Genomic DNA, 13,128 nt, shown 5'->3' on the forward strand with positions numbered 1-13,128 from the left:
AGTTTTTATGTGACATTGAGACTTAAGAGACTATTCTGCTACTTGTAGTGTAAACTACTATAGTCAGCTCTTCTATACTCGATATACAGTATCTCGATATCGAGATAGAGAACCATAGCAAAAATCGGTTTTCATGGCTACCTTGATACTTCTTTCAATCGCATTTGCACTGGTTTAAATAAAAATGGAATGGTGTTTGTATGTCACGAAATAACTTGAGAACGAGTCAACGGATTTACCTGTTTTTTCACACTTAGGTTTTTGAAGTGTTTGTATGTACAAAATTTCATAAAACTTCATGGGAATATAAAAAACAGGGATAGGAAACTGATTTTTTTTGCTGTACAGTTTTATTTCACAGCCTACTTCGGGACAAAACAAAGTTTGTCAGGTCAACTAGTGTATTTTAGGGGTCTATTTTGTAAATCGAGCAGATTCATGTGATTCGTCTGTAGTCATTGTCGATCAAAGCATGCATATTTTAGATGTCACCCGTCGACTGCCATAGTAATCTAGTCACATTGAGTCACAACTGTCGAAAAACTCGAGTGACAGAGCCGTGTTGAGCGAATTTTTCGGTCGACAGTGACTCAGGTCGAGTCATTTTGATCGACTCGACTTATAAAAAAGGGCCCTTAATGAAAAGGTGAACCCGCATACCTGAACTTCATTAGCAAATAAACTCTAATATGTTATTTATACATTGTCAATAAGAAAAACCTGATATTGTTACTCAAATATAAAACACCTAAAAAATAATGTTTGAAGTATACTAATGAAACTAAAACAATTGAACAAGTATTTATATTTGTCAAAGCTTGCTCGAAATATATTTTCTTACAATTGAAAATTTATTCTTTATCTTTTCCGCATTTGTTAGATTTCTGTTTCTCAGTATCTTGATTTCCACATTTATTAGATTTATGTTTCTCGGTATCATGATTTCCACATTTGTTAGATTGCTGTTTCTCAGGATCTTGATTTCCACATTTAGGGCCAGAATCAGTTACTGACTTATTATCCTTATGCAATTCTTTGTCATCCTTTTCAACAATCGAACATTTCTCTTGCGAAGTCGAAGAGTCTATAGACTGAATACATTTACCCTCCTCACCATTCGATTTCGGTTTGCGTTCCTTCTCGTCCAAATCGTTGGAAGAACTTTCTTTCATGCACTCTACTGTACACTTTGGCGGAGGACAACACCTTCCGGAATGATCTTCAACTTCTCCAATGCAAGCCTTTCGCACCATGGTCAACAAATCATTCTCATCGATAGCACAGGGTTGGGGAAGATGCATGCATTGGATACCCAACTCAAAGTCGTAGTATGAGTAGTTATGATAAGAGTAGTACTCTGGGTTTTTGTACTCTCCGAATTTGGCCTCCTCTTCAACTGTCGGTATGGGACCCAAGCCCTACAAATATACAGCACATGTGACAAAATGCATTATTAATTGCTTAGAAAAATGTTACCGTTTCATCCTGTTGTAGCTCTCGGAATACGAATTTCTTAACTTTCCCCAAGTCTTCATATGATTTAAAATTATCTGTCTTGATTTGGTTGCGAATCGAAGGCTTCGAAGCATATAGATTCTGAAAAATAAACTGATTAATGTATTGTAGCGACTTAATGACCTCACAATAGGAAGCCCCTTGCCTATGAAAAAAGAGACAAAAAGGAACCATAAAGAGACCAATCAGGAAATATGCAAGGCAACAAAAAGAAACCTAAGAGGAATCAGCAGGTTAAGAGACCTGTCAACAGCACTGTATTGATGACTGACTGATTAATTACCTGTAGAACGTAAACTTGAGAATTTGTACAAACTCTTCGTGAAAGTTGGAAAGAAGCTACTTTAACGAAGCCAAGCATTTTTTTTAAAAACTACGTAGCAATTGATTAAACAATTTTAAAGGAATAAACGAATGAATGTCTTTCGTGCCGTATTTTAACCGAACATAAAAATGTTTTGACGTTTTTGTCAGTCTCCTGATTCAAATAAGCATGCTATGTCTTATTTCACCAAGTTACCATGGACTACCGAGCGTTCCCAAGGAAAACTGTTATCAACAATTAGGAAAACTCTTGCACTTCTCATTCAACGTGCAGATTCGGTAGAGAGCAGACGCAAAATTCAAGTGCTCAAAAGTGAAAAATTTTAAGTCGTGAAGATCATCGGTAGCTACATTGATTGAAGATTCAAGATCTTTAGGATACCAGCAAGAAATACAGAAGCGAAATGTGTGACCCATGCTGCGATGCTGTGTGTGGACCGTGCGGTCCTTGCGGCCCGTGTGGTCCATGTGATCCTTGTGGACCATGTGGTCCGTGTGGCCCTTGTGCTCCGTGCGGTCCATGTGGCCCTTGTGGTCCTTGTGGACCCTGTGTAAGTTTCTTGTTCATATTTCCATCAAATATTGGCGTAACTTTCTGTATTTCGCATTTCCAAAAGGCACCTTGTGGTCCGTGTGATCCTTGCAGTGAACCTCGAAGCTTCAGCGCCGGTCAACTTGCATGCATGCCTCAATGTCCCACCGGATGTCCTCCGCCAACCTGTGGTCCAAGATTCGTCACAGTTCAGCAACCCCCTCGGCTAGTATCCCAGAAGAAGGTCATCAACTGTACCCGCACGGTTATCGACAAGCACGTCCTGCCGCAGACCAAGGCCATTGTGGAACCGAAGCTCATCTACCAACCGAAAACGATTGTGGAGCCGTGCGTTATCTTCAAGAAACGCGTTGTCCCCGAACCGAAAGTTATCTACTACAGGCGCACGGTTCCAGATCCGAAGGTCGTATGTACGCAGCGGGTCATCGTGGAGCCGAAGGAGTACTGCACTACGATGGTGTGCCAACCGAAGCCACAGATTGTACCGGTTCCACCGGCGAAAGAGTACTGCTGCATGTCAACCGGGACGACGTTCTTCAACAATGCATGCTGCCCTCCCACTCCGGGACCAATATGCCCACCCAGAAAGTGTTGAGGTAATTTAAAAAATATATAATTGTTTAATTCCATTTTTTGTGGAATTTCTATTCATTTATAAAAGTTAAACTATTGTAGGCAGTAAAGTTGCTTTTTCTTTTTCAGAAAACAAATCAGGCCCTCATCAGTTTTTCATTGTGCACGGTAATCCTCCAACTGGTAGCAACACACCAGTTTTCGTCTAACAATACTTCAACATGACTGAATGATATGATTTGACTCTTTTTGGTAATAAATATTTGAATGAAAAATTGTGTTTCTATAGATACTTCTTTACCCAAAGCTTTATGATCTCATTTGAATCCCTCGTCTGGATCTACACTTGTTTACGTTCGAATGCTCTTCCAATCGAAATCAAGTGAATGCACTTATGCACGGGTTCACTATTTGACGTTTTAGCGGTGCCGTGTTATCTATGTGATCATGGAAACCAGTGAATTCGGCACCGCTCAAACGTCAAATTAGTGAACTCGTGCCTTGGTCCATGGGCCGATGCACGAGTTCACGATGGATCAATGCACGAGTTCATTATTTGACGTTTGAGCGGTGTGAGCTGTCCTTTGAGAAAGCGCCCATGGACCAATGCTAAAGCTAAATTGAATAGTTTTCCTACAAAATTACTCTAAGTGCGAACGAAGTGAGGTAATTGGATTTCCCAAATATGCACATGCTTAAACTAAGGAGTCTATTTTGTAATTCGTGCGAATTCACGTGACTCGTCTGAAGTCATTGTCGATCAAAGTAAGCATGCATATTTCAGATGTCACCCGTCGACTGCCATGGACCGATGCACGAGTTCACTATCTGACGTTTGAGCGGTGCCAAATTCATTAGTTTCCATGGTGACATAAATAACACGGCACCGCTAAAACGTCAAATAGTGAACTCGTGCATCGGTCCATGGCAGTCGACCGGTGGCATCTGAAATATGCATGCTTGCTTTGATCGACAATGAATACAGACGAGTCACATGAATCTGCTCGATTTACAAAATAGGCCCCTAAACTTAAACTAATGAATTCTTTGAAACTAGCGCCTAAATCTATGGACCAATGCACGAGTTCATCATTTGACGTTTGAGCAGTGCCGTGTTATTTGCGTGACCATGGCAACTAGTGAATTTGAAACCGCTCAAACGTCAGATTAGTGAACTCGTGCATCGGTCCATTGTGCAAAACCCACTACAGAGTGCCTATAACCTGCATTTGCATACACCTAAATTAATACCAGTAAGACATTACGAACTATTGAATTTCTTCCAAATTACAAATAAGAATCCTTACAGCTATCAGAACAAACTTCCATAATCTCCTGATTCCCTAGACTACGGATTTAAACGGGCATTAAACGTAAGTTGTATTACATGCAAACCTTATAATGAAATAACTGAATCTTAAATGTAATTATCCTATCCATTCCTAACACAATGTTATAATTTATACTTAAAACTGTCATGAACACTTGAATTGTAAACTTATAACTAAAACCAGTCCCGATTCCATGCAGGAATTTATTAATCTCCCAAATAAAGAGCCGTGAACTACAAATTGCTCTGGAGGTTAATTAAACGGAAAACCCCCATTCAGTCCGAGTGACCATTTGTCGACACTAATTTCGACAAGCGGTGCCGTGTTATTTATGTGACTATGGACCAATGCACGAGTTTACGAATTTGACGTTTGAGCGGTGCCGAATTCACTAGTTTCCTACCTACCTTACCTTGATACCTTGATGGCAGTGAATAAATTGTCACCCAACACCCAACAACAAAGACATTATCATCTTCTATTCTTGTTGCAACAATTTTATTCCGCAACATGAGTTTATCATCACTTGAACAGAATATGACAAAGATCGATCACCACGTGCGCAGCGACTTTCTTGGATTTGCATTGCAATTTTCGAGAACTTTCTCTGTGTTGGTAAAAATTGGCACATTATTGAACAGCATGCATAAAACAAATTTGGTTTTGTGTTTAAAATAACTGATTAATCTCGAGTCGAAAAGGTTGCAACAATGTTGTGCCCTGTGATTGTCATGACAATTTTGCTTCTGATTGTATCCCTATCCGTAACAGTATGGATAAACGGGTTGTGAGCGACTTGCTTTGTTGTTTGTTTTTCGTCTCCTTTGATGACAATTTGATTCACTGCCTTGATGGCTACAGCGTAGCGTCACGCCATTGCCGGGCGTATTGTAGAGCTCCATCTTCGTCGGTCTTGGGCGAAATTTCTCCAGTTGCACCGAACGTTTAGGGTCGCCAGGTCCTCTTCCACTGCGTACAGCCAGCGTATTCGTGGTCTTCCCCGAAGCCGCTGACCTCTACCTGGTTCCCTGCTGAATATTATTTTCGCAATTCTTTCTTCCGACATTCGCACTAAGTGACGAGCCCACTGAAGTCTGCAGTATTTTACACGATTGATAATATTCGCATCTTTGTACACTTAATACAACTCGTGATTCATGCGTCTGCACCACACACCATTTTCGAGTTTCCCACCGAGTATTGTCCGCAACACTTTGCGCTCGAAAACACCGAGAGCTTTCCGGTCTGACTCTTTCAACGTCCACGCTTCGTGCCCGTAGAGAGCCACCGGAAGAATTAATGTTTTATACAGGGCAAATTTTGTTTCCGTTTGCAATCTGCGGGGCCTAAGCTGGTTACGTAGTCCGTAAAAGGCCCTATTCGCAGCCGTAACACGTCTTTTCACTTCGCGGGAAACATCGTTGTCACATGTCACAAGTGTTCCAAGATAAACAAATTCTGCAACAACTTCAAACACATCCCCATCAAACACTACCTCAGCACTTACACCACCATGCCTGACTCTATCTCTACCTGTAACCATGTACTTCGTTTTGGTAGAATTAATGGTCAGGCCTATCGTCGCTGTCTCCCTTTTCAGAGACACGAAGGCCTCTTCCACTGACCTGCGATCGATTCCAATTAGATCTATATCGTCCGGAAAGCCAAGGAGCATGTGCGACCTTGTGATAATAGTGCCATTTCTCTGCACGCCAGATCTCCTAATAGCACCCTCGAGTGCAATGTTGAACAGTAAATTCGAAAGTGCGTCTCCCTGCTTCAATCCGTCTAACGTCACGAACGAGGTTGACACATCGTCTGCGATCCGAACACTTGATTTCGAACCATCCAGCGTAGCACGTATCAGCCTAATTAGTTTCGCCGGAAAACCATTTTCAGACATTATCTGCCAAAGCTCATTTCTTTCCACTGAGTCGTACGCCGTCTTGATAAACAGATGGTGAGTCTGCAAGTTATACTCCCAGAATTTGTCTAGGATCATTCGCAAGCTAAACATCTGGTCCGTTGTCGAACGGCCCTCACGAAAACCAGCTTGGTATTCGCCGACGAATGACTCTTCGAGCGGTCTCAGTCTGTTAAACAGGATGTGCGACAGAATTTTGTACGCCGAATTCAGCAGGGTAATTCCTCTGTAATTGGCACACTGAGAAGCTCGACCGGGATCTCGTCCTTCCCAGCAGCTTTACAATTCTTCAGCTCGCTGATAGCCTTTTATACTTCTCCTTTGGTTGATGGGTCCACAGCTTGATCGTCATCATCTATGTTCATCCTGTTCCTCGCTACATTTCCATTCTCACCGTTCAACAATTGCTGAAAGTGCTCCTTCCACCTGGCAGCCACCGCCGTTTTATCGGTCAGCAAATTCCCTTCTCGATCATTGCACATGGTGGGCACTAGTACGGTATTGTGCCGCGCACCATTGACCGTTGCATAGAATCTCCGCATATCACCCAAACTTTTGCACGATTTTCATCATACTGAGGGGTGAACCCAAACTTTTGCTCGATGACTTGAATGACTGTTTCTTTGATTTTGTAGTTTTCAGATTTTTCCGCAAAAATTTCGTGAGTGCACTTCAAAGAATATAAGATTACGATTCTAATGACACCTTGTTTTAAAATTTTGGTCGATCCAATGCTGAGGAAATTAGCTATGTTTTTTCCTTGTGTTTTTGGAAAATTTCACAACTTCAAGTACAAATTTAATACACAAAATTCAAAAAAAATTTTTTTTTAAAAATACATACGAAGTAAGAATAACTCTTTGCCTATCGAATGCTACTTAGAGAGTTTCAATTGGACGAGTAATCACAGACTGAACACTTTTGTATGTTTTTAGGGGGTGAACCCAAACTTATGCACGGGAGTGTAAGTGCCCTGTATAAATACAATGGACCAATGCACGAGTTCACTAATTTGACGTTTGAGCGGTGCCGTATTCACCTGTTGCGATGGTCACATAAATAACACGGCACCGCTCAAACGTCAAATAATGAACTCGTGCATTGGTCCATAGTGAAAGAATTGTATAAATCAATAAACCCATTCTTAAGCCTTCAACTAGTTGACTGAATGTTTCGAGTTGGCTTCACGAGGAAACTCAATACTTGAAACACGCTTAAGAAAAATAATATCCGTGGTCATTTAGTTTAATTAAATTTTAAATCTTGCAGAGCTTAATTTTACATTTCTTACTGAAAAAGCAGAACTCAGATTAAAGCCTTCTTTAGAAGAATATCATTAACCCGAGTATCATCACCCTGACACACCATTACGGTGAATGCTTTTGTCCCTTATATACAATTACCTTGAATAAAGTTACCCCCTGATAATGGAATTCAAAATAATGCCATTCTAGGAACTGGAGCTCAAAGTGATGGTCCCTAGGTTCATGGTATTCGGTGCAATGGAATTCGGAGTTAAGTTTAAAAAAATGTATAAAATATGGTAAGAACAGAGTTGTTAATAGATTCTGTACAACTTCCAATTGAGGTTACCAAAATATCATAAATTATTCTGTGCCCCTGTTGGCCGGTCTATTAACCATAACATGGCATGGTTTGAGTTGAGTTTGAGTTTGAGTTTGAGTTTGAGTTTGATTGGCCGCCCGTGGATGCACTCCAGTATCGCCAGATCAGCTGCACTTACACAAGGAACCAACCGAATGACTGCTTGGGACTAACAGGCATCCTCAGTGTATAAGTGCTGGTGATCTTCTATTTTTAGGCAACAATGGCACCTGCCACGTCAGAATGCAGACCAATGAGGGGAAGGGGGAGGAATTGATGATGCATTAAACTGACTCCCACGTAGACCGTATATTCCACTGCATCCACGTCAGTTCATGCGGGAGTGTATGGATTGGGGGAAAGGCATGGCAGAGAGGTTTGCTTTTGTGGTTAGCAGACTGCCTATGTATCAGGCGTAAGAAAGGCGTGCGCGTGGAAGTAGGAAGCGTTAGGGAAACGGTTTCTTGTCCGTCTCTGGTTCTAGCGTTTGCTATGAACGAATAGTTTGAGTGTGATATATTTAGAATGGTAGATAGAAGCAAGTGAGACATATACAACTACAAAGTACGAGGAAAGGGACGGGCCTGGGATTGAACCCATGACCTTCTGCATATGAAGCAGAAGCGGTAGCCATCAGACCACCAACCCCGTCCATAACATGGCATGGTTTGAATCCTACACAAACTAAAGATTTCTATGTAAACTTTCATTTTTTTTTTTTTTATCGCAAACTGTGCATGTGAAGTTAAGACTCACCATCTGCTATAATTAGCGAAAAAAACAATCATGATTTTGCAGCTACCCAAACTTTTCAAAGCTGACGAGGATAAACATTTAAAATAAATCTCAGTAAATGTTACGATTTTTTAGTCCATTAAAATAATGTAATAACCAATACTCTACACTTTCCATTATTTTTTCACTTTGTATTGCTGCTTTTTACGTCGTTAATTTTATTTTATTCCATACACTGCTACCCATAACCGAAAACTCAAGTCCGAAAGTATTCTATGACGTATATTTTCGCTTCGATAAAGAACAATTAGCGCTTCAAGTAATCTGAATCGTGAGTACATGGGTTCACCACACTATCCAGACTATTATGCTACAAAAACTAATTAGTTTTCATGATGAAACCCTACATTTTTTTTTAAATTTTGCCCAGACGTGCAGCTTAGTTATAGAAAACGACTGGTGAGCACAGATTGGATGGATATTTTTTTCTGATAATAACGGTCAGGGGAGCACTGTGCCTGCGACAGTTCCTCGATAAATTCCGGGAGTATAACTTGCAGACTCATAATCTGTTCATTGATTTCAAGGCGGCATACGATTCAGTTAAAAGAAACGAGTTGTGGAAAACAATGATGGAACATGGTTTTCCGACGAAGCTGATTAGACTAATTCGTGCAACGTTGGAAGGATCGAAATCAAGTATACGGGATGCGGATGAGATTTCAACATCCTTCGTAACCTTAGACGGATTGAAGCAGGGCGAAGCACTTTCAAACCTATTGTTCAACATAGCGTTGGAAGGAGCAATAAGGAGCGCTTGCGTGCATAGTAATAGCACTATTACCACACGTTCGTATATGCTTCTTGGTTTTGCGGGCGATATCGACATAATCGGGACTTATCGCCGAGCCGTGGAAGAGGCATACGTGCCTTTTAAAAGGGAGACAACGCAAAGACAAAGTACATGGTCGCTGGTAGACACCGTGGGCCCATAGGTGATGTTGGTAGTGAAGTGATATTTTTGAAGTGGTTGAAGAATGTGTGTACCTTGGAACTCTAGTGACTTTTGATAATGATGTTACCCGCGAGGTGAAAAGGCGTATTGCAGCTGCGAGTCGGGCTTTTTACGGACTTCGTAACCAGCTAAAGTCCCGCAGCTTACAGACGAAGATCAAAGTTGCGTTTTACAAGACTGTAATTCGTCCGGTAGCTCTGTACGGCCACGAATCTTGGGCGTTGAAAGAGGTCGACCAGAGAGCTTTTGGGGTCTTTGAACGTAAAGTGTTGCGAACAATACTCGGTGGTAAATTGGTCAATGGCATCTGGTGGCGTCGTATGAGTCATGAGTTATACCAATTATATAATGAAATGGATATTGTTAAGCGTATAAAACACAGCAGGCTGCGGTGGGCTGGCCATGTCGGAGGACCGTTAAGGCAAAGTAGGCCGTCATTGAAATTTGTACTGGGCATCGATGATTGTGACTAATTTGTCTCACGATTGCAAATTAAAGAAAATCACTTGGTTTTGCTCTGACAGTGCTGAAAAAGTATCAGCATATTTTCTGCATGTAAGCGCAAGTAGTGATACTTTTCTTAATCAATATTAATTAAGATGACTGAGTTTTATCACTTTGGAGATGTAAGCTGCAAAATCATCATTGCTACCAAAACGAATGATGGGCTACTTAGCCTTAAGCTAAACTAATATTCAGCAGAACTAGGGAGAGGCCTTCGCCTTAGTGAAAGAAAAGTACATCCTAAAAGTTACCAACATTGAAGTTTATAAAGTTTCTTTCTTAAAAATATTTTATTAAAAAATTTCCGCGAGTTCGGGCATAGATTTTCCAGCTTTTCTTTATGAATTTCCCCAACGGTGGAAAATTTTATGGAAAACTTTTTCCAGTTCATATTTCTGAGGATTTCTGAGAAAATTTGCTTAAATTTTCATATAAAAACTTTGTTTCTACAATGTTTCGTTCTTGAGTTATGATTTTTCAAAGAAAAGTCTTATATGGCACATCTGGACATTTTTCACAAAGTTGGCCATAACTCAAAAACGAAAAAAAAGTGCATTCCTAAAATTTCAGTGATTGAAGCTTATAAAATTACCTTCTCGAAAATATTTTTTTGAAAATTTTCCACGAGTTCGGGCATAGTTTTTCCGGCTTTTCTTTACGAATTTTCCCAACGGTGGAAAATTTTGTGGAAAACTTTTTCCAGTTCATATTTTTTTTTTTGATTTTTGAGAAAATTTGCTTAAATTTTCATATAAAAACTTTGTTTCTACGATGCTTCGTTCTTGAGTTATGATTTTTCAAAGTAAGTAGTGTCAAGGGAAAAAAAAATTTCCATCTGAGTTTTCCGGAAAAATAGGCGACCCTGAATTTTTCTCAATTTTTTTTATTCATATATCCATGAGCCCTGCCTGTGGAAAAAGTTTCATGAAAATCTGAGACCCTTCGGCCCAAACCCGTATGGTAATAAAAAAAATCCCCTACACTCAACCTTCAGATGCAGTATTTCAGTTTTTGTTTTAATCTATTTTCAATAGAAACACGTCGATTTGAAGTGGACCAATTTTTGCGCTTTCCAGTCTTTAACATCAATTAATCTGGGCCCAGATGGCCGTAAGTCCAAGCTGAGGGTTGTGGGTTCGAATCCCACTGGTCGTGATCCATTAGGGGTTGGGAATTATGTCGACTTCCATGGACATAGAGTATATTTGTATCTGTCACACGATATACACAAGCAAAAATGGTCAATCGGAAACTAAAGCTCTGTTATTAGCTGTGAAAGTGCTCATATGAACTCTAAGCTGAGAAGGCTTGCTCCAGTTGGGACTTAACGCCAGAAAGAATAAGTCTATGGGATTAGTGGCCGTGCGTTCAGAGTTGTTAGGCAGTTGCGGATCTAGATTTTAGAGTCTTAAAAGAATCGAATGAAATGGAGTTTTACCTAGTCTTGTCTTGTGTCTTATGTTTGACCTGCTCCCCGGCAGTGCTCATCCATGACTATACATAGCTCTTTGCGATCGCTTCAAAATCAATTATCGGGTGATGCGTTGGGTTTTCACGGCATTTCTGAAGGTTGTACCGTACACGGTACACGGAAAATTTGGTTCGTCGTCGAGCGGCCGTTGACAAAACCAGCTTGATAACTTTCCACAAATTTACTTGCCTCCTAACATGGAGATCTCCCTTTTTTTACAGCAAACGACCCAAGTTTCCACCGGGGTTCGTTATCAGATCTTCCATATGGTTTCTCGTATCCCAGCAAGTACCGCGATGAGTGGGGATAAAGTAGTTGCTGAGCCAATTGTCTGTATTGTTTTATCAAATGTTTCAAGGGTTGAATCATTCAACACGGGAGTTGTTATACTCGCTGTAGTACTATGTAGTTGGTGTACCAACATAAGCAGTAGTTACTTACATACTGACATTAATTAATTAATAGATCCTAACATAGTAGGTACTACCATAAGAAGTAACGCCTACATATTCGAGCCTGTTTCAAACCTAAGAAAGATTGTCCTACACAAATCTATCCAAAACTCAATATTACACCACAGGTATACACAAATGATGTCCGACGAACTAAATTGCTCCTACACCGGTACGTCCAGTCCATTGAGCAGAGTTCCACCAGCCATTTCGTTGCTGCTGTGATAGGCCGCCTGACGTGAGAATCATGCAAATGAGTCGTTTTAATGATAAGTATGGGTGATAAATTTCCAAATAGCCACGTTTCTTAATCCTAATTAATATTATTTGTCATTTCACACCATCGCCGACCGAAACGACTCATCTCGGCTGGAATCAAGCTCAACTCAAGCAGATAGGTTTCCCCTCAGTATAAGACCGACCGCATGTCTTTGAGTGCTCGTTGGTGACCAAAATCGTGCAAACAAATTGGCTTGTTTAAATAATTATTCAAATGATGACGATTCTTCGCTTGCGGCCGCCCGAAAAAAGGTTCTTCTCATCCGCGGCTCGACTTGGCTTAATAACTCTCTCTCTCTCGTTCTCGTAGGTCGTAATGAGCCAGCTGTAGTGCTGTTACCTCTCGCTCATTTCCGCCACATATAAATTAGTGTTAATTCCTGTTTCTGCATGGTGTGTAAAATGTTTATCTTGTTTTTGGCAAATTTATGATGGCTATTTTGCATACGATACATTCGTACGGCTAAATAGATTCAATTAATTTATTTTTATTGCATATCATTTGAGCGCTCTCCAACGTCAATTTGTAGTTCATGTTAAACATGGCATACGTTTTTTGTCTTATCACGAAAGCAAGCTTTTTGAATGTTTGAAATTGCTCTTATCTGCAATGCGCATTACTGCGTTTTAACCCCTGCAGCAAATATATCGAAACAGATTCAAATTCAGAAACGCCACAAAAAAGTGATAAATTAATAAAATGTTTTCGCGCTTTGCCCCCTTCTCAAAAGCACAAAACGATTGTTCATATTTCGTTCAGTTCGCATATATTGGCATGCATGCAGTAAAGGCACATGGTGGTGCACGATTTATGGTGAAAAAACTGTAAAAGATTATCGCCGGCAGA

At 40.4% G+C, this 13,128-nt stretch overlaps 2 protein-coding genes across 2 annotated transcripts; one reads left to right on the forward strand and one right to left on the reverse strand.

Annotated features, from left to right (window-relative positions):
* Window positions 1–790: 790 nt before the first annotated feature.
* LOC110675486 lies at window positions 791–1,998 on the reverse strand. The gene is made up of 3 exons (XM_021840611.1): window positions 1,799–1,998; window positions 1,477–1,596; window positions 791–1,418 (listed from the first exon to the last, which is right to left on the reverse strand). The coding sequence occupies exons 1-3, from the start codon at window positions 1,874–1,876 to the stop codon at window positions 852–854; spliced, it is 765 nt and encodes a 254-aa protein (XP_021696303.1). The 5' UTR covers window positions 1,877–1,998; the 3' UTR covers window positions 791–851.
* Window positions 1,999–2,083: 85 nt separating this feature from the next.
* LOC5571043 (DBF4-type zinc finger-containing protein 2 homolog) lies at window positions 2,084–3,240 on the forward strand. The gene is made up of 3 exons (XM_021840612.1): window positions 2,084–2,390; window positions 2,457–2,988; window positions 3,095–3,240. The coding sequence occupies exons 1-2, from the start codon at window positions 2,244–2,246 to the stop codon at window positions 2,985–2,987; spliced, it is 678 nt and encodes a 225-aa protein (XP_021696304.1). The 5' UTR covers window positions 2,084–2,243; the 3' UTR covers window position 2,988; window positions 3,095–3,240.
* The last annotated feature ends 9,888 nt before the right edge of the window (window positions 3,241–13,128 follow it).

The sequence above is a fragment of the Aedes aegypti genome, chromosome 2 (genome assembly GCF_002204515.2).
Source record: "Aedes aegypti strain LVP_AGWG chromosome 2, AaegL5.0 Primary Assembly, whole genome shotgun sequence".
In the NCBI taxonomy this organism is placed as follows: domain Eukaryota; kingdom Metazoa; phylum Arthropoda; class Insecta; order Diptera; family Culicidae; genus Aedes; species Aedes aegypti.

What these genes read in the sequence shown, in the direction of transcription:
- LOC110675486 (XM_021840611.1), bottom strand. Translation starts at nt 1,876, where the DNA reads ATGCTTGGCTTCGTTAAAGTAGCTTCTTTCCAACTTTCACGAAGAGTT. An exon ending in CTCAAGTTTACGTTCTACAG is followed by an intron (nt 1,597 to 1,798) that starts GTAATTAATCAG and finishes TTTATTTTTCAG; the next exon opens with AATCTATATGCTTCGAAGCC. An exon ending in AGCTACAACAGGATGAAACG is followed by an intron (nt 1,419 to 1,476) that starts GTAACATTTTTC and finishes GTATATTTGTAG; the next exon opens with GGCTTGGGTCCCATACCGAC.
- LOC5571043 (XM_021840612.1), top strand. Translation starts at nt 2,244, where the DNA reads ATGTGTGACCCATGCTGCGATGCTGTGTGTGGACCGTGCGGTCCTTGC. An exon ending in GTGGTCCTTGTGGACCCTGT is followed by an intron (nt 2,391 to 2,456) that starts GTAAGTTTCTTG and finishes CATTTCCAAAAG; the next exon opens with GCACCTTGTGGTCCGTGTGA.